This window comes from Physeter macrocephalus, chromosome 12 (assembly GCF_002837175.3).
Source record: "Physeter macrocephalus isolate SW-GA chromosome 12, ASM283717v5, whole genome shotgun sequence".
NCBI lineage: Eukaryota > Metazoa > Chordata > Mammalia > Artiodactyla > Physeteridae > Physeter > Physeter macrocephalus.
In genome coordinates this window covers 66,324,185-66,349,736 of record NC_041225.1, presented here as the reverse complement: position 1 = coordinate 66,349,736, position 25,552 = coordinate 66,324,185, and the positions used below count along the sequence as shown (strand labels likewise).

General features: G+C 38.8%; 1 protein-coding gene across 18 annotated transcripts in view; it reads left to right on the top strand.

Annotated features, from left to right (window-relative positions):
* Positions 1 to 25,552, top strand: part of NRXN1 (neurexin 1) — a 1,147,673-nt gene that overhangs the window by 574,433 nt on the left and 547,688 nt on the right. For 17 of the 18 annotated variants that reach the window (XM_024118772.1, XM_024118771.1, XM_024118769.1 and 14 more), the window contains 2 exons: positions 14,458 to 14,631; positions 20,456 to 20,575. In XM_024118772.1, the coding sequence (XP_023974540.1) occupies positions 14,458 to 14,631; positions 20,456 to 20,575 (294 nt within the window). Of the gene's footprint in view, positions 1 to 14,457; positions 14,632 to 19,482; positions 19,510 to 20,455; positions 20,576 to 25,552 lie in introns of all 18 variants that reach the window. The other variant, XM_055089174.1, reaches the window with a different exon arrangement.

The following is a 25,552-nucleotide window of genomic DNA, read 5'->3' as shown; positions in this document are numbered from 1 at the left end:
CTCCTCTTGGCTTCTGCCTCATGGCTTCTACCTATTGCTTTTGCTCCTGCGTGCATTTCCACTTCTGTCTACTCTCCTCTTCCTCTCACTTTCAGATTCCCCAAAAAACATGCTCTAATATGGTGAGTGGACCTGTCTAGAACACAACTGCATGGGCTTTTGCCCTGCCTGCTTGTTGTCAGGCTCACTTCCTCAGACCGAGTAGCTATAAACCCAGAGGTAGATTTGCATGGCATAAAACATGAACTTAAAAGATGGTCTCTGGGACGGAGGCTGTGGGCTGGAAGGCTCTCGTAGCTTCCCAGAAGGAAGCAAGGTGATTTGCTTATTCAGAAGGGCCCTAAGGGTCATGGCAGAAGGTGAAGAGGAGGGAATTAAGGGGTTTTTAAGCAGGAGAGTAGAGTTTATGGTGCGCTTGAGAATCATCCCCTTGGCTTCGGTGCAGAGGATGGGCTGAGGAAAAAGATCACTCTGGAGGCAGTTGTCATGGTTCAGAACAGAGACATTCGGGCTCTGAGTACATAAAAGTAAGACTTGACATTTTTGTTACTCTGTTTCCCACATAAGAATTGAAAGAAAATTAGAGATACGAAACTATTGTTTTTCTCGTGACATCTCCATTGAATTCCCAGGCTTTGCAGAAATAAGCCTCAGTCTCCTCTGTTTACTCTAATGCCTTTGTCAATTTGTTTTAATACTACTCCCTGCTGCCCCTGCCATTGAGACATCCTTTCCTTCCCAGGCCCAGTTGCTTCGGACCTGCTGTCTAACGTTTGGCTTGGAAGTTCTTCCTTCTCCTTCCTTATAACCCTTGGAGCAGCTTCCATGACTGCCACAGAGTTTTTCTTTATTCCCTACCAGTTAACTCTGTTTTCTTTTTTTTTGTTTAATTCCTTCACACATTGTACTTGTTTGGGAATCTCTTCTACATTGGGCATAGTTTTACTCTGCATAGTTTTTTTCAACTCCCACCAATTCTATTATTTAAAATTTCTCTTCCCACTCTTAGGATCCTGGGAACTTAGAGCTTGGAGGGATCTTGGAGACACTTTGATCTGAGCCTTTCCTTATACAGATGAGAGACATGTGCTCAGGAGACTGTGCACAGCCAGCCAGATAGTCAGTGTTCTAGATCTGGCTGGTCTTCTTAGCCCCAGTTTAACACTTTTCACAATAGACCAGGGAAAACAAGTTGCGTTGCTCAAATTCACCTCAGTTTTCTGCTAGTGACAGCCTGGAACACATGCTGAAAAGATATGAGGCCTTCTGTGGACTCACCGAAGAAGCCAGTTCGTATGGTCCACCATAGGGTCAAGATGGAACCTGGTAGCACATGGGTCACCCATCAGCTTTTTACTCTGGTGCAACTTTAAGGACCTCAGTCCTTCCCCTTTGCAGTTGCTTTGGGGAAGGTGTTATAGGGACTTAAGTGCTGATGCCGGTTCCTTCTCACCCTCGACCCTGGCTGAGCTCTGACAGCCACAGGGCTTGGCTTGTGTGCTTGGAATATCTGCAAGGATGTCCTCTTCTAGGAGAAATCGCTTCCCTCTCCTCCCACAGGAAAGTGTGGCCTCCTAGAAATCTGAATGTAGCGCTCACATGCCTTTCGGACAAGGTTCCCTTTTCCCATGTCCCAGTGGGACAGTGATGAGATGAGATGAGCTCTTAAAGCTGGTGCCATGTATGCTGTGGAGAACAAAGTGCCTGCATGTGCTCAGAGCTGGGTCCCTAAGGGCCAGGTGACTGCTCACAAGACCTCAGCCTCATCACAGCTTGTCCCTCTTCAGGGAACGCCAGGAGTGCAGCTGAGCTGTCTTCTTAGAGGCTGAGCTTCTCGGCCAAGAGCTCCCTATGTCAGGGCCATCTGGGAAGGAAAGCTCGGTATCATCTCTCTCACTGAAGAAGGCCTTAAGTCTTCTGTTTTCATGGCTCTCAGACCTCCCTCTTTTTTTCTGAAGGGAGAAAAATACAAAGGTCTTTGGAGTACAAGAAGCATAAACCCATATAGACTAACTTAAATGAAAAAGAGGGAAGTGGGGCAGAGTAGAGCATTCAAGGAACCCAAGGGCAAGAAAGAGAAAATTTACAGCTGGAGCTCATGAGAGCCATATCAGGAAAGCTGTCAGCAACAAGCCAGCATCTCCTCCTCTCCTGGTCTCCATGGGGGCTGTGAGCTGCCTTCTCCTGGCTTCCCAGGGAGCCCTCCTTCTCTTCCCTCTCTGCACACTGGCTTTATCTGCTTGCACCAGCGTTGGCAAACTTGGCCTCCCCAGACCTGGCCTTCCACCCCTGACCAATTCAAATACCCAGGAGAGACTGACTTGAGTTTAGGAGGCCTCGGGCCAAATTCTTGGGGGAGTAAATTTGATTGGAACACACGTCCTACCTGTGACCAGCGTTGGGGGATAGGAGGCAGGGTCACACTGTAAAAATATGACTGCTCTGGATTTGTTTGAAGAGATATTTGGACAGTCTACTTGGGGTATAGCTGGAGCCATCAAGGGCTCCAAAAGGTGATCTTTAAGCTGCTATGCAAAAATCAAGGGGTTGGGTTTGGCTTGCTCTGGAGCAGGGGCTTGGGATTGAGGCTACAGTCATCTAGATGGTGGGAAACCGGGCATTGCATGGCACCAGTTTTTTCAGTTGGCTAAAATCATAAATGCTTGGGTGAACAAAATTATTCTGTGGGTGGAGACAGAGACTGTGTCCATCGGGGGTCAGAGGCAGCACATGGGATTCAAAAGCCAGAAGCAGAAGTCAGAGTCTCACTGGAATTCACAGGGACACAGGAGGAAGGAAACCAGATTTTCATCCTCTGTGGAATTGGAAAGATTCAAACCAGGCCCCTCTAGATCTACAAAGGACAGAGAGGCCCCAGCTGACATCTGGATAATATTACAATTGCTCATTGTAAATCTCAAAAGTAAGCATCACTAGTATATTCAGGCAGTTGTTTCATTGAGTTAGGGTTTCATAATAATGCAACTCCAGCCCTCTTACACCGTGACTCTGAGGACAGCTAGCTTCTACCCCTGACCCTGAACAATTCGTCTACAGCCATGGGTCAAAATCGGAATAGACTGGAAAATTGGGTGGACCTAGTACAAAGTCACCCCTACTATTGTAGAGATGCTTCAAAGCCAGTTCTGCTAACTTTACTCATGAAGGAAAGCACAGTTTTAATGCCACTGTGCTGCTGCCGGCCCATCATTTTCATACACTGGAGGGTACTTCCGATGCTACTTCAGAACACCATGAGGTCAGTCAGGGTTTCTTGTTAATGCCACATTAATGTGGTTTTCTGTGCCTGCTCTTAAAAGGGGCCCTTTCTTGGCCTTTGCAATTAATTATTGTGGTTTTTCTTAAGGATAATGCAAGAAGCCATATAGAATTATAATTAAGCTTCAGGCTTGGGGTCAGACAGACTTGGGTGAAATAGCATCTCTACCATTTATTTCTGTGTGTCCTTAGGCAAGGTCCATCATACCATCTTGATCATCATCCGCTTTTCACTAAGCATTAGCTAAGAGATTTACATATATTATCCCCTTGTTTTTTGTGGCTAATTGGTGAGGTTGCTGTACTTAGCCCCACGTTACAGATGATGAAGCTAAGGTGAGGCTTAGGAAGGTTAAACATCTCACCTAAACAGTAATGATAATAAAATCAAACAGTAATAATAATTATTTTAACCATTTCTGAGGGCTGATCACATCCCATGCACGCTTATAAATATTTTACTCATAAGATCTCATTTAATTCTCACAACTGTGCACAAGCTCAATCAGTGTATTCTTTAAAGCTCAAGTGTTTATAAGGAGGGTGGACTTGTAAGGCCCACCTGGGTATGACAGGGTTTGGCAATATTTAGGCCACTTTCCCATAACTGCCCTGGCACAGGACAGCCCAGCTGGCATTCCCAGGTTTCTTAGCATCCGTAGCTACGCTGTACTAGGTTCTGTCCCCACCTCCACCCCCCAACTCCCCGCCTTGCTCCTCCTCAACACAAACATTGCTTGGATCTCCCACCACTGGTTTCACCTTGCAGTTCAGGGACTGTAAAAAGACTTCTTTAAGGTCCTGTGTTAATGTACTGTATCTATAACACAGCAATTCTGTATCCCTCAACCTCAAGAAACATAAAACAAGTTCTCCAGGAGACCTGAGAGCCTTCCCACTAGGCTTGGGGCTAGAATGTGGTCCCCCTTTATCAGGCAGTAGTGCAAATTTATCCCACCATAGGACTTCTCAGAAAACATTCTTGGGCATCTTTCTTTCCAGTTTTGGACCCCTTTGATGATGAAGATGTTCTTGATATAACTGAGGGTTTCAAGGACTGAGAACCAGTATTATATCATCTCCTTTGTAAATTTTGCATCTCAGTATCTGCCTCAGACTCACATTATCATATGTCTATGGTGTTGGCACTTCAGTCAGAACCTCAATGTTGATGGTGTATTTTACAAGTATGATCTCTTAATCTTTACAACAATTAGATGAGTGAGACATTAGTGCTTCCATATCACAGATGAGAAAATGGAGACTTAGAAAGACTAAGTGAATTGACCAGCAATAGAATTTGAACCCAGGTCCATAGAAATATTTAAATACTACTATATATATTTCCCAACATATTAGAAGGGATTCCTACTGGATATCTAGAGTGAAAGATAGTACTTACATTAATCTTAGGGAAAAATGTCATGTAATAAAAGAAATTATTTCCTCCTTTGTAGAAAACATAGTTCTTCAAACTTCTACATTACTACCTGTGTAATGCTGCAAATGTCACTTCTGGTAATTACAAAATAACTGGGTATTTCTCCTTTCACTTTCCACTTGCTCTTCCCATCCATATGCCTTGTATAGAACCTATATATTGGTTCTGTTTCCTTAGCCCCTGAAGTCTTCGTCAAACACAACAGCCAACAATTTTAATTGCTGTGTGTCCTTAATATGTATTCTATAGAACATTTGCATTTATAGATGCTTAAAGCAGGCCCAGGCAAATATAGTACTTGGTTGGATGATTGGAGATTGACCTATCAATCCATCATCAGCTTGTTCCAGTAGGTTGTTTGCTAGTCCGTTCAACTGTTAAAGCCCTCCATTTTCCTAGCCTTTAGGGAAAGTTCCCCACACCTTCTCGACCCACTTTTTGATTATTGCTGTTAACTATTTGCATTTCTCCTTAAGAATAATTTAAGTATTGGAAGAACAAAGTATTTGGAGACATGCCCTAGGGAATTTTATATACTATTCCAGTGGGATTTGATGACCTGATTGAGACTCTTCCATCCTTTAAGCACAGAAGCAATTTGTTCTTTGAAAAAAATACAGAAGAGTTCAGGTACTTAAGAAAAAAATAAGAGTTTTATTTGACTCTCTGAAACTCATCATATTTTAGAAGCTTTTTGGCAATGTCTGTAAAGCTTTTTTGTGTGCTTTGTATCACTTTGTCCTTTCAAGCTCTCCAGAAAACCCTGGTGGCTTTCCCTTCTTTTCTTCTGTATATCTAAGTGGAGAGCAGGTGACATTTTTGACCTGCATTAAACAGGCCATTATGATGGAGAAGAGCTGTTCTTTTATACTTACTCTGTACACCACTAGATCTTCCTCACCCAAAATAAATGTACATTTATTTTGAAATAGGAAAAGAAAATTTCTTTGAAATAAAAAAAGTTATGTTGAAAAAGAAAGCCAAGTTGTTATACTGAGCTCCTCAAAATTTCAGGAAAGATAACAGGTTTGAATAGGTCCTCTTACAGGTCCCCTAGTTGTAAGTCTCTATTAATTTACAGAACAGTCATTTCTAAACTCCTCTACACATTCTATTCCTGTCACTGAGAAGGTCTTTAGTAAAACTAGGAGGCAGTGTAGTACAGTGGGAAAAGAGGTCACCTGGGACTTGGAGGCTGGGGTGCCAGTGTTACTCTCCTGGGACTGGTTGCATTACCTTGGGCAGGTCACTTACCTTTCCAGAAGGGTAATTTGCTCACCTGTCAGGTAGGGATAGTAACAACTTCCTGCCTATTGTGAAGAGTTGGTATGAGAATCAAATGGAACGAGAGATGGCAAAGCACCATTCAAACTGAGGTGCTGTGCACGTGTCAGGTGGAACAGTATTTGTGAGATAGGGAAGCTCTGCAGACCGTATGCAGTCCCAGAGAACAACACCCAGAGAGTGGAAAACGAAACGTGAAATGGTGACAGGGTGGATGCTGCTAAAGTATGTCTACAGTATCTAAACTGACTGTCACTTGGGTGGGGAAAATGGAAAAGTAATGAAAATATTTGAACCCTGTTTTTACCAAAAGGTAAATTTACCAAGCATGAGACAAAGTTAGCTTGGCATGAACTGATATGCCCGAACTCGCACCCCAACTGCCACAGTGTCACTGACCTAGCATGGTTAAAAAGAAGATGGATTACCACACACCCCTCCATAGCAATTTCACTTTATTATTTCCCACCAGCTTTGCCTTACAGTCCGTTGGCCAAACACACAGCATCTGTCTTCATGCTAAGTTTTACAATCATACTTTTAAAAAATTCTCCTTCTTTGGGCAATTTTATTTCAAAAATATCAGCTAGAAACAGAAATTTAAGAATGTTGAAAGCATTTTCTGTCCTGTCCATAACTATATTGTCAATATTAACTCTTAAAGCCTTACTACAGAGAAACATTAAGGTCTGAACTCCAGTTTTCTTGGTGCCCGCCCACCTGTTCACACACAGGTATTAGTCTGGGTTACAGGTGAATGCAGGTGTCTTACTTATCTCTCTGTGGCAGGCAGCTGAAAAGTGGCTTCCATATCTAAAAATCAAATTCGGAAGTCATAAGAGTTCTACCCACTCACTGGAATTTAGATATCTAACGTTTATGACTATAGAAGCAAATTGGCTTTATTTTCATGAGATTACTCAGTGAGCATGCAGATGAGTCCTGCATCGTCCTGGGAATCTGTGTTATTTGGCTTGGACTCTGTGAACATTTATTACCATTACTTTTCTCCACTGTCCAAGTTACTCCAAAACATTCCTGTATTTTGTAGCAGTGGAGCTGTACAAATCGGCCACTCACCACCTGGATTATACAGTGTGTAAACTAGTGCAGATTAAGTGAAAATTATCATAGATTCAGGAGACCTGGGCTTGGAATCGGACCCTGCCATTTTTCTGGTGTTGTAGCACTGAACCATAGTGTCTTTGTCTGGGACACGTGTCCATGATAACCTTTATTCTTTCTGTAGCTCATCGGGTGAAAACCAAATGACAATACCTATGTGCAAGTGCTCAGTAAAGTTTAGGGCAGTACACCAATGTCAGTTATTGTTATAATGATAAAGTCAGAGCTGTCTTTTCTGGCTTTGACCATGGCAAAGCTTGCACTGATCATGAAGGACTCAAAGCAGTGATGAGGCTCTCTCTCACTCGATCTGGGCTCTGTACATTTAAATTCAGTTGTCTCAGTGATTTTTGTGAAATTCAATGCCTTTGTAGTGAAAACAATGTACAAACTGTTGGATATGGGAGCCTGCTGTGGAATCAGGGATACCTGTGGCTGGCAAGGACCTGAGAGATAGAAGCAGGAGACCAGAGGGAATCAAATCCCAGGAATCCTGGAGTGCCAGTCCACAGGCTAGATGGAGAGAGACATCTGCAACCCCACAGGAAGTGCACATAGGGATTAACAGATGTACCAGGGCAAAGCATCAAGGGTCCACACAGTTAGCTTGGCTCTGTTCTATGACCACAAACAATAAATGCCCACCTCCCTGTAATGATAACAGTGTAACAAAGTAGAAGCATCTGGAGAAATAGTGTAAAGTATCCATAGTGGGGAGTGTGCCTATAGAGGCCGCATGAGTTAGGTCATATTTGTATATGGGGCAACACAGAGAATGACAGAATGGCCAGAGATAGACTGAGGTAGAGGTACAGGATAGGCTGAAATGTAATTTCCCACAAAGATTTTGGCATTTATTTTAACTGCTGAAGAGACTCATGAATAGGTTCTCATTACCACACATTGACACCCTAAACTATTTCTGTACCTCTATCTTTGTCTACCTCTCTCTACAAATGAATTCAACACATGTTGGTTAAAATTGTTCCTGAATTACACTGTCAGAATGGAAAAAAATGTCACGCATTGAACCCTCTTAGTGAGCTGGGTGGCTTCAAGAAAGGGGTCAGTAGAAGAAAAATTCCCCACAATTAACTTCATTCATTATTTCTCAGGTAGAGGGGACCAGGGAACCTTCACTATGTCCTTATTGTTCAAATGATTATTTATTGAATGAAAACTGCTAATTCATCCATTCATTCAATGAGTCAACAAATAATTAGTGAGTGCTAAGTAAAAATGAGACTAAAAAGGTGCTTCGCTTATGATGCTTTCTTCAAGGAATTTATAAAATAATGGGAAGGCAAGATATCCACACAGAGAACTGGGAAGGAAATGGTAACTGTCAGAAAAGAGGTTCAAAATGTTACGGGGATTCAAAGATCATACTTGCCTATGACTGAGAAAACACATTAACAAGGTGGAATTTGAGTTGAGACCCCGAAATTGCATCAGGCTTTGAAATGGAACATTAGAAGGGGAAAGACACTCATGATGGAAGTAATGTACTGGGAAGAGTGATGGAACAGCATGAATGTGCAGTATTGGAGAAATGGTGAAAAATACAGTTTGACTAAAGATTAAAGTATAGGTAGAGGATTGATGTTAGCCTAATTCTCTCCCTGGCAAAAATTGTTGGGGAGACATTGTTCAAAGTTTAGAAAAAGTTACTGAGGGTGGATATCTCAAAATCTTGACCATCCTGAGCCTCACACTTTATTTAGAAACCAGCGGGATGTATTAAAGAAATCAGAACGCAGTATGGGGACGACGGATATGGTATTAATGAGGAGGACGGATAGAGGCAGGGACACCAGGTAATGGGTTACTGCATAAAAGGTGTACGTGGGGAAAGGAAGATAAGAACTGGAAAAGGAAAGGAAAATGGAGGCACAGACGTCAGAAGTATTGGCCAAGTTGAGTCATCCACATCAAAGTTCTCAGCAATAATTTGAATGTAAGGTATGAGAAATAGAATGGAGTTAAAAAATGATATTGAAATGAATTTCAGTTTGGGTAATAGGGAGACTAGAATTGTGATTGCTATAAAACAGGGAAGTCTAGAAGTAATTTCCCAGTGTGGAGAGGGGGGAAAGATGATGGTTTGTTTTTAGTCTGAACTTAGAAAACCAGGATAGGCCTAAAGATAAGGGTTTACAGGTATTTCCTAGAAGTAAAAACAGGTTATTCTAGGATTAAACCCTTTATGCACCAAGAAAGACTAAGGTGTAGAGAATTTAAACAATATCTAATAAATCAAACTGATGACCACTGAATTTCTAAAATTAACCTGATTTCTCATAGAGATCTATGAAGGACACAGATCTAGTGTTTCAGAGGAAAACATCCACTTGAATTGCCAACTTTACTTCAATAATGACTATTTGGTGTGCCCTGAACAGGTTTACATTTAATTTGTCTCCCAAAGAAAGCCTGCATTAACTTATATGGTCAAGATCTAACCTGCCAATGTTCATTTGTGGATGTGTGACAAAAGATTAAAATTAAAGATAAAGATACAAATCGAGGCGGGGACAGAGTTTGATTGTTCTCTGATGTAAGGAAGGGCATCTTTCCTGCAGAATAACTGAGAAACTAGCCCAGCCTGCCTGTACTTTTTCTACTAGCCAGTCACAACAAGAATTGAAAGGAAAGTTAGCGTAGTCTCCCAATTTGCTGTCCAAAGTCAGATCCTCTCAGCAAAGCCTCCAGAATTGTACTTTCTCCAGTCTGGCCAGTAGGAAAGTAAGACAGTGTGTATTGCTCTCCAGCTTTTTTTTTTTTTTTTTTTTTTTTTTTTCAAATGCCACTTATAAGAGATTGTGGGAGCCTCCTTAAGTTTCCCTAGAGTTTTAACTATCCACATCTACAAAGCAGTTGTCCTTTTTATGTATGCTCTTTTTAATTAAAATGAAACTGAGATGTTTAAGAGGCACTAAAAAGTACATATGAATAAACAGGAAAGCTGAGTCAAAGAACTAATTATACCTTGATGCTGGCATTCTGCTGCTGTAGAGCTCAGAGTCCTTGCTCTAACTGCCTCATGTTCCCTGTTTTAAGAGCAGAGGAAACCTCCTACACCACTTCATTTTTCTTCTTTTGGTTGATGGCGCCCAAGCCAGGCCTTCCAGCCCCAGCATCCCTAAGCCCCCAGTTCATATCATCCCTGTAGGACGCTCCTACTCAAATTACACATGTTGAATGTTCAGTGCAGTTTCATCTCTTCTCTCCAAATTATTACTGTTTCAAATTCCCTCATCTCCTAGTCTGCATGGCTTTTATTTTTGGACTTCTCATTGCCTTTAAAAAAAAAAAAAAAAAACAGTAGTCACAAATTCTATCATGTTACTCAAGGCTTTCCTTTGACTTTTTTAATCCAACATTATTTACCATGGCCCCTTTGAAAATTCTTCTTTTCCAGCCCATTCTGGCCTTTTGTGGTCTTTTTTGAATGCTGTATTAATTTTGTCTTCTTGGTATATTTGTGCTATTCCCCATGTTTGGCACCTTCATTTATGGCATTACAAAGTAATGTATCCTATACTTTCTTTTGGTCTAAACTCATTCCTGATACTTCAGCTTACAATTGATGTCCATAAAATCCTTTTATTTCTCTGATTTTATAAGGTGCATTTAGCCTGAACCTTACAACCTGTCCCTTGGGCTTCACAGAATTCTTGTGTCTCAGTCTGTTTATATCAAAATAGAAGATATTTATCAAGCGATTGTTCCATTTATGTTATCAGGTTCGATGCTGCTGGGATTCAAACTGAGTATGTCAAAGAAAGCTCTCAAGCTGCTTCTTGTATAGTGCAGGGCACACTTCAAGTACACAAATGCGTCTAAACTACGTCAAAGAAAATAAGACTTGTACATTTGACATCTTGTCACTCTAATTCTACTAGAAACACGGGGACAACCTGTACTTCTCATTCTTCTGTATCTCTCAGTGCAGTCAGCATAGAATGAGGCACACTGTCGATGGATAATCCTTATCACACACACCAACACTGCCACACCAGTAGCAATCATGTGCTGAGCACACGCTGTGCCCAATTCTTACATACATTCTCTGTAATTCTCACAGCCTTACAGGGTAGGCATTATTAAGCCATTTCACAGATGAAGAATCTGACTCTTGAAGTTATATAACTTAATGTGCCTACACTGAGGCAATCAGTAAATGGCAGTCAGAACCAGGTGTTTGTAGCCAGGTATAACTAAGAAGCTTGAGCGCTATTCCCTACTCATTACTGCCCAACTACTGGGAAATGGATACTTGTGATATCATCTCAGATCATTCCACAGATGACATCCTTGAGAGGGGGGCCGTTACACACACACACACACTCCACACTAGTGACAAAGATAAGGGTTTCTTGATATTTTTTTAAAAAGCCCACTCCCCAAATGTTTGAGATTATCTGGCTGTGTACATGTTCTTTGCACCTTCTTCTGCTGCAGCACCATCATTTCCTTGTCAGTTGCATACACAGCCTACTTAAATAATATGAATAAAAATCAATCACTCATAGCTTGAAGGAAGGGTAACAGCATGGCTTCAAGTCCATAGGAAACTGACTCTTACCGGATGTCCATCCTGGCTCTCATTCATACACTGGGTCATTAAAAAGCCTAGGTTCCTTGCCATGCACAGGATTTTGCCTGCAAGATCCCATTAGTGCTAATGGGTCATTTTCCTTCCATCACCCCAAGGATCAAAAGGAGAAGGTGCATCTTTGATGAAGTGCTTATGTTACACAGGGCTCAGGCCACTTAAAGGTTTCCTTTGTTCTCTTCCTATGGCAATCCTGTGGGAGACTTAAGACCACTCTCTGCTATATGAAGAGTTTATAAAGACCGTATTAAGTTGTGGTGCTAACTGCAGCTTCAGTAATGAAAATGAGAATGAGTCCCCTGCTTATAAAGCCAAACTATCCACCTTGGTAGGTCTGAGGCTTATATCCTGCACAGCTTGAATCAATATTTTCTGCTCTTTAGCAACACAAGGGAAAGATTACTACTTCTCCTCAACAGGCTTTAAAAACTTATTTGGTCAAGTAACTGTGCTGATAGGAAAAGAAGTAGGAAGTAGCGGGAAGTGGGGATAGGAAGTAAGTGCATTTTAGGATTAGCTCTCTCCCCATGTGTTGCCTTACCATTCTTCTTTCTTTTCTGATTCTTATCTACTGTGACTTCAATCCATCAGTTGACTGACAATATTTATTGGTTGCCCACTGTGCTTGTAGCCCAGTACTAGGCACTGTGGGAGAATCTAAGACAAAGACACAATCTCTATCCTCCAGAAGGTTACAATCAGAAAGAGGAAGATTGGTTGTCAAATATATAGCATCCCATACATAACTTTGAGTACTAAGTTCTACATATGAAAAACCTGAAGCAGTGACAAGAATTCTTCATTCAACTCCCACTGTTCTCTAATACTACATTCATGAGGCCCAGAGGAAAGCTGAAATTTCCTAACAAATTTAGTTCAGCAAATTAATGTAGGGAGCACTTCCTTGCATTGATATTTGATATGTAATAGCATAAAGTTCAGCCCACAATCTCAGATGAGCAAGAAAGGTCACTTTCTCTATTTTTCTATAACTCACCTTGGTTTCTGTTTTGAGCTCTGATTCTTTGAGTTAGTGAAAATGAAATCGCAGGCAATTTCAGTTCCCTTATTTCCTTGGGATTATGTCCAGATGATTTGGGGGTGGGGGACTTCCATTGTACCAGTATCTGGGGAGGTAGGGAGATTGCACAGGAGTTGGTCTCAAATATTCTATATTAATTGCTTAGGTGCCCACTGAATTGCTACCCAGCATCTTCTTTCTTGTGTGCATGACGTCCTCAGGCCAGCCTTTTTCTACTTACTCCTGTTCCACTCTGGGAATTGTTCTGTGTTCTGTGGCTGCCACACCACAAGGGGATATGAAAAGTTCTGTCAGGCTAAGAAAGCTCCCAGCATGTCTGAATCTACTATGCATCTATTTCTTCTCAAGGATATCACTGCTGCCTCTGGGTTCTCTTGAGGAAATGCACACAGATCAGTATTACTTTCCTCAACCTACATGAGGTTTTGGCATCCACCAGGGCTCAGGCCTCAAGTCAGATCACTATGTCCTCTATTTGGCAATGACTATATTCAAACTTCTTGTCCTCCAACTTTCTCTCCTGCTTGCCCACATGAGGGGCAGGAAAGCTTTACTCTTCTCATGTAATTGCCTGTATATTCTGTCTATTTCACTCCTCTAAGAGTCTTGAATTTTAAGGATCAAATACATAAAGATAACTTTATATCTTTGGTCTCTGAGGCAAATAAAACACAATCACTTGAAATTTGAGAGAAAAGACTAAGGAGAGAAAGGAAATATGGAAGGGAAAAATCAAATGTTTCAAAAATAGTATCTTATTTCAGATCAAAAACATGCTTTCCTTTAATATTAAGAATGATGGTTAATAGTCAATAGATGTTTCCTTTTATTTAAGAGATGAGGGAAGTAAGCATATCCAGTACCTTCAGTACAAATTATGCAGGATCAGTGGCATCCTAGTGTAATACTTAGAGCTTTAGTTAGTAGGTCAGGGACCTAAGTTCTCAGTTTTTATGGCTAAATGACTTTTTTTTTTTTTTGTGGTATGCGGGCCTCTCACTGTTGTGGCCTCTCCCGTTGCGGAGCACAGGCTCCGGACGCACAGGCTCAGCGGCCATGGCTCACGGGCCCAGCCGCTCCGCAGCATGTGGGATCCTCCCAGACCGGGGCACGGACCCGTGTCCCCTGCATCGGCAGGCGGACTCTCAACCACTGCGCCACCAGGGAAGCCCATGGAATAGGCTTTATTGTTCCCATTTTAGAAATGAGGTTACTAATGATCAGAGAAACTAAAAAAAAAAAAAAAAAAAAAAAAAAAATGCTCAAAGCCATAGAGTCGGTAAATAACTTGACTTGGATTTTATTGGGTTGGCCAAAAAGTTCTTTTGGGTTCTTCCATAACATCTTATGGAAAAACGTGAACGAACTTTTTGGCCAACCCAGTAATTCAGGGACCACTTCATGGTCCATGTTCCTTCTATTTGGCCACACTGTATTGAACTCACTTAAGTTCTCTGTGGAAATAGCTTCTAGAAATTTCTTCTAGTGCTGATGTATTATTCAAACACCTCTATTGTTTTGTACTTTTAAGAAAATATCTAGTCATAAATTTACTTTTTAAAATTAATTTAATGAAAAATAAACCTCTCTATTTTTTGTGTGTGTTCTACTGTTGTTTAAAGTCAATGTTAAGTTACTTTTGTGACCAAAATTTTTGTCTTCCCACAGGTGACTTGTATATAGGAGGAGTGGCCAAGGAAACATACAAATCCTTGCCGAAACTCGTCCATGCCAAGGAGGGCTTTCAAGGCTGCCTGGCATCAGTTGATCTAAATGGACGGCTTCCGGACCTCATCTCAGATGCTCTTTTCTGCAATGGACAGATTGAGAGAGGCTGTGAAGGTACTAGATCTTTGTTATCACACTCAAAATAATTCTAATTCCACCTATAAATGAGAACAGCAAAATTCTCTGGCAGGCAAAATTTTCATTTCTGACAATTGGACAAACCCCCAGTTATGGCTTAAAAGTCCTTATTCATGTTTTTAACTTTTCATCCCATAAATCTTAAATTTTCTGGACTGTTTGCAAACCTAGACTAATGCCTGATATAAAATGGGAGCTATGGGTCTTGTTATTTTCTGCTTCTTTGCATTCTATAGTTCACCTAATTAGTGTACTAATCACTTCTGCAATGCTTTCTTTATAGCATTAAATAGATACGCCACTTGGACTAGAAAAACATATTTACTCCAGCAAATGTTAATCAACTTGAGCCTGCTTTTTGAAATCTACATTCAATAGGATACAACAAGAGAATAACATTCAGATACCCATTCTCAAATCACACTCGGTTTGGTTTGTTTCTACCCCGGCAGCAAGAGTGTCTCCCATATATTATCAGTTTGTTTTAGCAAAAATTGGTTTCTTCTATTACCCAAAGCTAATATTCCATACTTCAGAAATGTTCTCAAGTATCTTTCTGTTCTTTTGTGTTCTCTATTAGAGTAAGATCTGTAGGAGTACTTTTTGATTGCTACTTTCATTTTAGATAATTTTCACTTCAACACCTCAGGTTATTTGAGCCAATTCTCCCTCCATAAATGCAATTTAATCACATTATCCTGAATTTTGTAGCTGTGAATGTGTTGCTGCTTCTCTTTTAATGTTGAATACAGTTTGGGCCATTTTGAAAATTTTAGATTCATAAGGAAATTTCATATGGGGGAAGCGAAGAAAGATGTGAATTCCTGTCTCCCAGGAGATTATGAATCATGTCTTCTCAGCCAAAATAATGCTATTAGATTTAGCAATTACCTAAGTACATATAAATTTTTTATTTGGAAATACATTTTTTTCTCTCTGCAACATATATTTCCCTGAAAAGTCAGGTGAAATTCAAATTGTGTTTTAATCACGCCAGAGGATAAGATTATTTAATGGAAATCTTTGTTGAGTTCATTTTTAATGTTTTGCTGTATTTATTTACTTTGTTTCAAATTTTGGTGTAAATGCCCTTTTGTAAAACAAAGGGAAACTATGTGTTTTCTCCTTTTACCAATTTAGCAAAGGAAACAAAATTGTGAAGTGAATAAATTCTCTCTAGTGGATGGAGACAAAAATGTGGGACATAATTTTGATTCTTGGAGGTGATCTAATAAGTGAGAATATATGGGGGGGTTTGTTTTTTTTTTAAAGGTACTACAAACTCTTCTGAAAACATTTTTCAAAAATAGGCCTTTCTACAAGTTGCTGGGTAAATTCTCACCTACAAGAAATGGTGGGAGCAGACAGACACATTCACAGCTAAACACTCACAAGACAGAAAACCAAACCCACACACATGACCTCCCACCACTGGCACATAATGTGAGTGGGTGAGTGGAAGGGAAGACTAATAAGAAATGTACTGAGAAAGTGTATTTACAGAAATAAAATTTGGTGTTATTTTCCATCATAATCTAATAAGCAATTTGGTCGAGGTGATTGTACATATTCTTGGGTAATTTTAAACTATGGTTTGAACATCTGAAATCATTCAGTAGATTATGACATTGGCTCCTTCCTTACCTTATCTAGTTTGCTTTAATATCTGAGCTTTAATAATTCTCACCCTCTTTTACTCCCTTTTCCTTTATTTTTAGAATGTTGCCATGTTCCTGCCTTTCTGCCTTGACACTTCCCTGATTTTTTCATTCCAACATCAAGGTTAACAATTTTTAATTTATGATTATTTCTGTCCTCTGTGGTTCCTAGGAATAATCTCAGATGTACCTGTCAGAGGTGTAATTGATGAGATACACATATTTTTAGGATTGGTGGTAAACTTCTAGATACTCAATAAATTATTTCTCTAAAGATTGTTCTCATGGTATTTTGAGCTCAAACCACATTGGAATCACTTAACTTCCATATTAATAGAAATAGTTTAAATTTGACATCACTAAATGATATCTTGTCAAGATTTTCCACCATTTCTACCCAAGACCCACAAATCTCTAAAGTTCTTTCATGTAAAAAGTCATTGGTCTTCTCTCAATAATCACTTGCTGCCTTTCATTTCTAACTTATTTCAGTGAGTAATAGCTGATTTTATTTACACAACACGTTAGCTAGCAGAGGGAACTTACCTTGTCCTTTTCCCTTTACCTTAAAGTTTCTCAACTTGAGCAAGTATTGGAATCACCTGGAGAATTGTTAAAACCCATGTTACTTGACACCACCCCAAGGTTTCTGATTCAGTAGGTCTAGGATGGGGCTGTAGAATTTACATTTCTAGCAAGTTCCTAAATGATGCTGATGCTTTTGGTCTGACACCAGACTTTGAAAATTACTACCTAGAAAGGCATTGACCTGCTTACTTAAGAGAAAATAGAGACTGGCAATCCACCAATAATCAGGCTCAGTTAAGCTCAATACTGAGTCAAGATAACTTCCATACATGAAGTCAGTGAAACAATTTTTAATTTAGGCACTTGCATAGACTCATAACATTCAACACTGGAATTGCGTTATAAGCTACAGAAATACTTCAGTATTAAAGCTACCATCGATTAAGCACTGGTAGCAGTAAGTTTACATATGCAATTTCATTTCCCAAAACTCTATCAGTTAGGTATTACTGTTTTTTTTTTCTTTTTGGAAGAGTAAATTGAGCCTTAGAGGTGTAAGGTGACCTTCCTAAGGTCACACAGCACGTAAGTGGATGATGGAAGCTTTGAACCCAATTTTGCCTTACTTGAAATCCCAGGCATCTAAGCACTTTCCTCTATTGTTTCTTTGGTTTCCAGACATTGTAGTTTTACCTTCACTTTCCTTTCCTTTTCAAACATATCCTTATTTTTAACCACTTAATACTAATATCCTGTGGCTTGCTCCCAATTTTATTCAGTGATAAAATAAAAAGGACATTATATAACTAAAAAGAAAAATAAATTCAAGGTTTTGTCTTGTGCAAATGACTGTCAATGTTTAAATATTTTTCAGGAAGGTGAGTACTTTAAAAAATGTGACTTGTCAGGCATAAGCATGCATTCACTTGTAATACCTGAATATATAAAGACTGTTGTGATAATGGAAAACATAATAAAGCATGTCTTTATGCTCACATAAAGGCTTGGCAGCCACTCTGAGTGGCTGCTCTACAATATGGGCAGGCAGGTTATTTTTTAGAATTGTAATTTTACCATTTTTAGAGTTAAGCATTATTTTGCAGTTGTATTTCTGATAATTTTTGCAGAAAGAAAAACAAAAACATGGCTCTTCATCAGTTCTTGCCCCTGCTCTTTCCTTCTGCTGGGCAAGTCAAGGGAGTAATATCCTTTGATAACACAGCCCCTGACCCAGGCTGAGCTTGTACCAGAGGAAGGACTGTGCTAAGGAATATTGCTTTGAGTTTTTTTTTTTTTTAAACAAATATTAATTATTTTCAGTCTTTAATGCCATGGAATAGAGATCATTGGACCACTTACCTCTCACAGATTGGAAGAAAAACAAAACCTGAGCAATTTAGTGGCTCTTAGTTCTTTGATGCAATAGGTGAGAAAAACTATTACATCCATTCAGGTCTCTCAGGCCTGGGAGATTTTTATTATTATTAAAAACGACTATTATTTTTGTTATTATTACTATACTGATTATTATTATTACTATTATTATTATATAATTAGTAGTTACAGTATTATGATTTCTGAATTTGTAAAAATTCATATTGAATGTTTAGGCTGCATTCAATACCTTCTTATGAAGAATACTGTGACTAAGAAATTTATAATAAAAATATGGTTGTAAGGAGGATGTTTAAAATTGATGTTTATAGAAACATCAATTTGTACAAAATCTAATTACAGATAATTCTCATGTATTCACTAGAGCAGTTACCTCAAAGGCTCTCAGTGTTAATAGCATCTAATTAGTCTGGTGTCTATTTTTGTATTTTCATAAAACCTAAGATTGTGTTTACTAGAAAATATCTTAAGTTTATACTCGAAAGGTATTGAGGTAGATGGTGTTCCCTTCCCACCCTTCCCTAAGATAACCCTTATTAGTGAGGTTCTACTGTAATAAATATTCACAGGGCAGTATTTAAGAGTTGAAGACAGTTATAGAGGAAGAGAAAATATAGCTGTAACTTTGAGATCTGTAAGAAATCTATACCCAGTCTGGTAAAAGCAAAGATAAATACTCCACGTTGCAATCTTGTAAAGGAATTTTCTTTATGGGGAATTATATTGCAATTTGTTTCTTCCATCCTTTACTTTTTCTTTCATCTACCAAATGGTGTATACATTTTGATAGTCTGGTGTCCCTGTAAGGTCCAACTGTTGACAGAGAATGGCTGGCATTACAGTTTTAAGCCTTAACTACAATAGCAAGATAAAAGACCTACAGGGAAAAAAATAGAAAGGGATAATTGGTCTGCTAATGACCATCATCTACACTGTATCTGCACGTGACAAATGGGGCTGCATGCTTCAACTAAGCACTGCAGTCACTTTGTGTCATCGGCTCAGTTAACCATTATATAAATACGTATATAGTGAAATTCTAATCAATTATTGCTTTCTTAGTTTTGGCTTCTCTTAAGATTTATGGCTGTTAATTATTAATTTGTTTGCTCTACATAGCATTTCTCTCCCCCTTTACAGCAGCATGCTTTTTTGAATCTGAACGTTCTTCTATGTTTGCCCCATTTCAGTATTGCTTACTAACATTTAATATATTTTGCTTTTTTTTTTAATTTTGCTGACAAAGTTGCATTGATGAAAGCTGACTTGCAAGGTAGATAGCCCTGTGTGTATAAAACAAGACTGAAACCCCGTAATACACAGTGGAATCCTCAAAATAACATTTTTTACATTTTTGCAGTAACTGTTATTTGGGTGAAGTTTTCATTTTTCCCCTTCTTGAATGTTGTGCAAGAAACCTCATTTTGTAGCATAGTTTGCATAAAGGCTTTCAGTCTTGAATATGTTTGTATAGTGATTACCTTTAGTGCTTTGATCATCCTTTTTTTAGTTCTTTGTTTTTCAGTGTTCTAGTTATGATTCTTTAGAAATAGACTAGCTTTCTTTTTACTTGTATGTTACATGGGGGCATGTCATTTATACAGAGGTTTTAGTTTTATGTTTGATTGCATGAAATTGTTAAAGCATGTGGATTGATACTTGCCAACATACCTATCCAAAACACCCAGCAATCATAACTTTATTCATAGTTTGTGCAGGAAAACTTCTAGAAACTTATAGGACATTTTTGTATAACTCTCTTCAGTGTTTTTTTTTTCTTTTTTTTTTTTTTTTTTTTTTTTGCTAATCTGTATCTCAGTTTCATGAAGTTATTATCTCCATCTCTCATGGTGTCTCTACCCATTGGTCAGAAGTTAAGGAGATCCATGCGTTTTTCTAAAATCCAAACAGTGAGAGAGAATTATTGATGATGGAATGAGATCACCTGCTACCATGATCATACGAGAAGCTATGTGCTTGCTTTTACTATTTGCTGGTCTAGTTTACTATTATAATGTATTTTGTTCTGTATTTGAAACTTGAGAAACCTTTATATTACAGCTTCTCTGTTCCTAATTCAGGTGTGTGAACTAGAACTTTCCAAACTAGTTTGGTCATGTAATTTGAGGTGTTGGCAACTACTAAATGTGACCTCGCTCATGTGTGAAACACTTTTAGATTTTTTTAAAGAACCCAAGTTGCATTTGGATTGTTTTCAGGGCCCAGCACAACCTGCCAGGAGGACTCATGTTCCAACCAAGGCGTGTGCTTGCAGCAGTGGGACGGCTTCAGCTGTGACTGTAGCATGACCTCCTTCAGCGGGCCACTCTGCAATGACCGTAAGTTCCCCTCTGAGTGTAGACTGATGCTCATCGTTGCTTCCAGTTACTGTTTGATATCCCGGGTCTAAAGCTGGGAGAGTCTTTATATTATCCATGAATAAGTTAAACTGTCATAACCAGGAGGAGCATTTGGTTCCACAGAAGGGACATGTTTGAAATACTAAAGTATCAATCAAGGATGCCATTAGCCAAAATCTGTGATGATGGTGATTCTTTGGTCTTCAACTCTTTGTTGGAATTTTTTAAATTGCTAATGGTCACCTTGTCGAAAATAATTTTTTCATTTCCTGTATATGACACTCCTCCCCTAGTTTTTGAAAGAGGCTTCATGTTGCTTTCTATTAAGTAATATTTCATTGCATAAGATTATATCTTGAGGGCTGGAATTTTAGTGAATTGACAGGTTCATTATGTTTCTCTCTCTACATCTTTTCAAGCCCATACTGCCTTTTACATTAAAAAACAGTATGTTTAAACTTTGTCCTTCAACTACTCTCCCTTATGTTTGTGTTTTTTCCCCTTTAGTCTCACAATGTAAGCATGACGGGATATCCCTGGCGATGCAGTGGTTAAGACTTCGCCTTCCAGTGCAGGGGGTGTGGGTCAGGGAGCTAAGATCCCACATGCCTTGAGGCCAAAAAAAAAAAAAAAAACCAAAACATAAAACAGAAGCAATATTGAACAAATTCAATAAAGACTTTAAAAATGGTCCACATCGAAAAAATAAATTAAATTACATTTAAAAAATAAGCATGACAAAGAAACACAACATTCACATTATATTATGGAATATTTGTGAGTGATTTATATGATAGCAGTATGGATTTTGAGACCATATTAACTGGTATGTGGTATGAAGTTCTGTTTCTTAACTTTCAAATAGGTACTGCTTTACAACACTTCATCAAAATGATAATACAAGGGTTTTCTACAGAACTTTGCATTCCACTCTCTTGAGAAAATATATCTGACAGAGCCTTCTGGTTGTAAAATATAGTCCATGCTTATGTTGTAAATGCTACAACATTGAAGAAAAAGCTCTAGGATGGTGGGACAGCAGATGAGATGATTGAAGGTTTGGGCTTCCAGGCAAAGGCTGAGCTCGAGTATGGATTTAAAGAAAGACTAGAGCTTGTTCATTTTGACCTTTATCTATTTGAGACTGTTCATGTCAGTAGATATGTGTATCATAAGGCTGAAGATGGGGTCAAACCAGAATGTGTTATTGAACTGAGTGGTTGCAGCCTAGCAATATAGTACAATTTCCTAGCTATCTTCAGGTTTCCTATCCAAAATATCGAATATAGGAAGAGCAAGCAACTAATACAAAGTAAATAGTACTTGGAAGAGACATATAAAGATCACACCACCACAGAAGGAGAAATATTTAGTCTTCATCCTACCAGTGAGCTCTTCCATTACAAGAATTACAAGAAACTTGAAGCCACAAACACATATTCAAACCATCACACATTTGCAAACACTGTATTTCTGCAAATCAAATCATTCTTACAGACATTAAACCACATTTAGAGTTATGTAAATAACCTTATGTAAAGAGTCAATAAAAACTTATATGTGCATAAAGAAAAGCAAATCAAAGAAGCCATATATCCTTTTAATAAAGATATGTAAATATGTAAATAGAATAGTAACTTCCTGCAGTTACTCCTGCTCCAGAGAAAATAACATCAACTTATTTTCAAGGACAAACAGAAGACTGATAATTTGTTATGATTTTATTATGACAATTTTAAAATCCTGAGTATGTTCCTGACAGATGTAGCTGAGAGAGCTTTTTTTTGCATGAAACTGGTTTTCATTTTGGTAAAGAACTTTCTCTGCCAAACTTTGTGCTTAATCTAGTTTCCATGTTTTACAAAACAGTTGTCATTTGGTTGTGTCAGATTGTGTATCCTCTTATACCAATTAAGTATAAAGAATATAATTTTCTCTAGACAGTTCCTAAAGGAACATCAAGATCCTACCTTAAGTATCATGCTGTCTTCAAATCATTTTTACAGAAAATTATTTGAATGCTGCTCTTGGGTGATAGTAGTGGTGATGACAATGATAAGGCTATTTGTTATTTTCTTGTAAATAAGGTAACCGTCATTGAATAAATATGTCTCCTGATATACCTCTAGCACAAATCAGCATTAAAATTACTTTGGAGGGGGGCTTCCCTGGTGGCTCAGCGGTTGCGCGTCCGCCTGCCGATGCAGGGGAACCGGGTTCCCGCCCCGGTCTGGGAGGATCCCACATGCCGCGGAGCGGCTGGGCCCGTGAGCCATGGCCGCTGAGCCTGCGCGTCCGGAGCCTGTGCTCCGCAACGGGAGAGGCCACGGCAGAGGGAGGCCCGCATACCACAAAAAAAAAAAAAAAAAAAAAAAAAAAATTACTTTGGAGGGCTCTCAGAATACATGCATTTTGATTAAGTCATTATCTCTTTGTGGGTTTTCTGGAAATGTGAAGTACTTTTCTTGGCTTGTACAGTGGTGTTTTGGTGGTGAGGATATGTACGTACAAATCAGTATTTAAAAGCAAATCTTATTTTCATATCAACTCTAATTTGTAGAAGGTACAATAGTGACAGTTACCTTGAAGACATGCAATTGATATGGCAATAAAAGTAGCATGCCACATTTTCTTCCCTTTTTAAATTGATCAAAACAAACCTTATCTCTACATCTCACTGTTTTTCTGTAAGTTGCACAAATAAAATTAGTGTGATTCCTGGGATTTTAACAAGATCCTTTTCTGTATAGAGGTTGACTTTTTTTTTTAATGAAGCCATTTAGGACATTTTGTTTCTTAATGAAATTTTCTTCTCCACACTTAGATATTTATCCATAAATTCTGTGGCTGCAGCTGTCAACTGCATAGAAAACAAAAAAAGGAAGATAGAAACAAAGCTTTTTTTTTAAAGAAAGGGAAAGAACACACCACATTGTAAATGAGATCTTCCCACCCCCACCCCTGCCCCCTACAGACCTTCTAAAAGTCATCTCTCTGATCATTTTCACAGAGTTAGAGTAACTAGAAAATTTTATTTATATTAGCCTGGAGACATAATTAACAACGGGAAGATAGGAATAGTTTTCTCTTGTAAGTGTAATCCTGGATAAATCATACTAATTAATGAAGTTAAAGGAATCTTTCAAAAAGAAGAGGTACTTAGGCAAAGTGATGCCAAAGGCTACTTTTAAAGAAAAGTGTTTGTGAAACCCTTTCTTCCCTGGAAAGTTGCCATCTAAATGACCTACTCATTGACAAAAATAATTGCTCTGAGTGTGTGTGTGTGTGTAACTCCTTAATTCTTCCATATCTGTACCATATTTTAGGTCCCCAATATAATTTTTCTGGCTCATTGTAGCAATATCTTGGTTGAGTTTTCGCCTTCTTAGACCTCCCTCATCCAATCCATCCTATGCCTCCTTACCAGTTTTGTTCTTTCTTCCTGTTCTCCCTAGTTTAAATATCGCAAGCTCTTCCTGATTCTCCTAACCAGAGACAATGCTTTCTCTCCTCTGACCTCTGTAGAACTTTGTTTATGCTATTTTATCAGCCATCACTTTCTACCTTATAGTTACTTATGTTTGGTCTTATCTCCCAGGAACGATAATCCTTTTTGCAGGGGGAGGGGTTCATAAGCCCAATGTTTTGTACCTTATGTTGCATATAACTGGTGATAATAGTAACTCATTAAATCAGTGTTGACTAGATGCATGAATCTTGCATAAGGATTTCTAGGACATCCTCAGTGGTCAACAATACTCTCCAAATTCATCAGTTTGGAGTTCATGAACCTCCATGGTCTGACCCTAGCTTTTGTTTTCATTCTTATCTATTGTAGAACTTTGTCAATATGGCATGTTACCGCCAATTAACTTATGGTTGTCTGAGCAACATTACACTTTCCCAATTTCCTCACCATTGCTTATGCTAATTTCTCCTCCTGGGGAATGCACTCCTTCCACCTAGAATGCATTCCTTTCACTATATCTGCTTGAAGAAATGTACTTTCATTTTTCAATCTTTACCTAAACTGCTTCATCCCATGGAAACTTCCCTGGTCCTCTGAGCTGGGCCTACTTTCCCTCTTCTGGAATCTTAGAGCAACTGTTTTTGCACTTAGCACTTAGATTTGTGAACTTTCTCTTGGATGTAACTACTTACTGAGTGCATGCTGTGTGCCAGGTCTGTGTTAAGAGTTGATATTCATTGCATTAAATCTACATATCACCTGTTAATGCTTGCGCACACACACCATCATCAGGCCATTGTGCTACAATAATCCTTTTTTGCATCTACCCTGTGGTCCAGAATAGAATGTAACCATACTAGCTAATTTAATGTCAGGTTGGGGAAGATGAATATGGCTATGATCATACGGAAAATAGTGAACATAATAACACTGTCACGTTACATTAGTGTGGAAATGTTGTGTGCCAAATTACAGTTCAGCTTCAATGGTGTCTGTTACCATAAGGGATTAATTCATCATAGTGCTGTTATTTTGGTGCTAGGAGGGTCGGGGCATTGCCATTAAAAGACTATTTTCAGAATTCTAAACTTTGCCAAAAGAAAATCTTCCTGATAGGAATTCATCATATCTTTCGTATGAGAATTAGTATTGTTCATTGAAACAAGGATGAAATACATTTGACTGTGACTTGTTACCATGGCATTTTAAAGTATCTTCAGCTTTTTTTCTCACCTTCTTTTGCTGTTTGAAAAGAGAATCCAATACCCAGAATTTGAGCATCAATATCAGAACTACTGGAAATGAATCATAACATACATAAAAATAACTTGAATCAAAGTAACATTGTTTCTCTCTGATGTAGATCTGCCAGTAGTATTAAGCTGTGAGCTGATTTGCTACTGATGCCATTTATGGCTGGATAAAATTTAGCAATTAGCTATGTCCACAACCAGATCCTCATTGTGAGTATGATGAATCTTATTAAC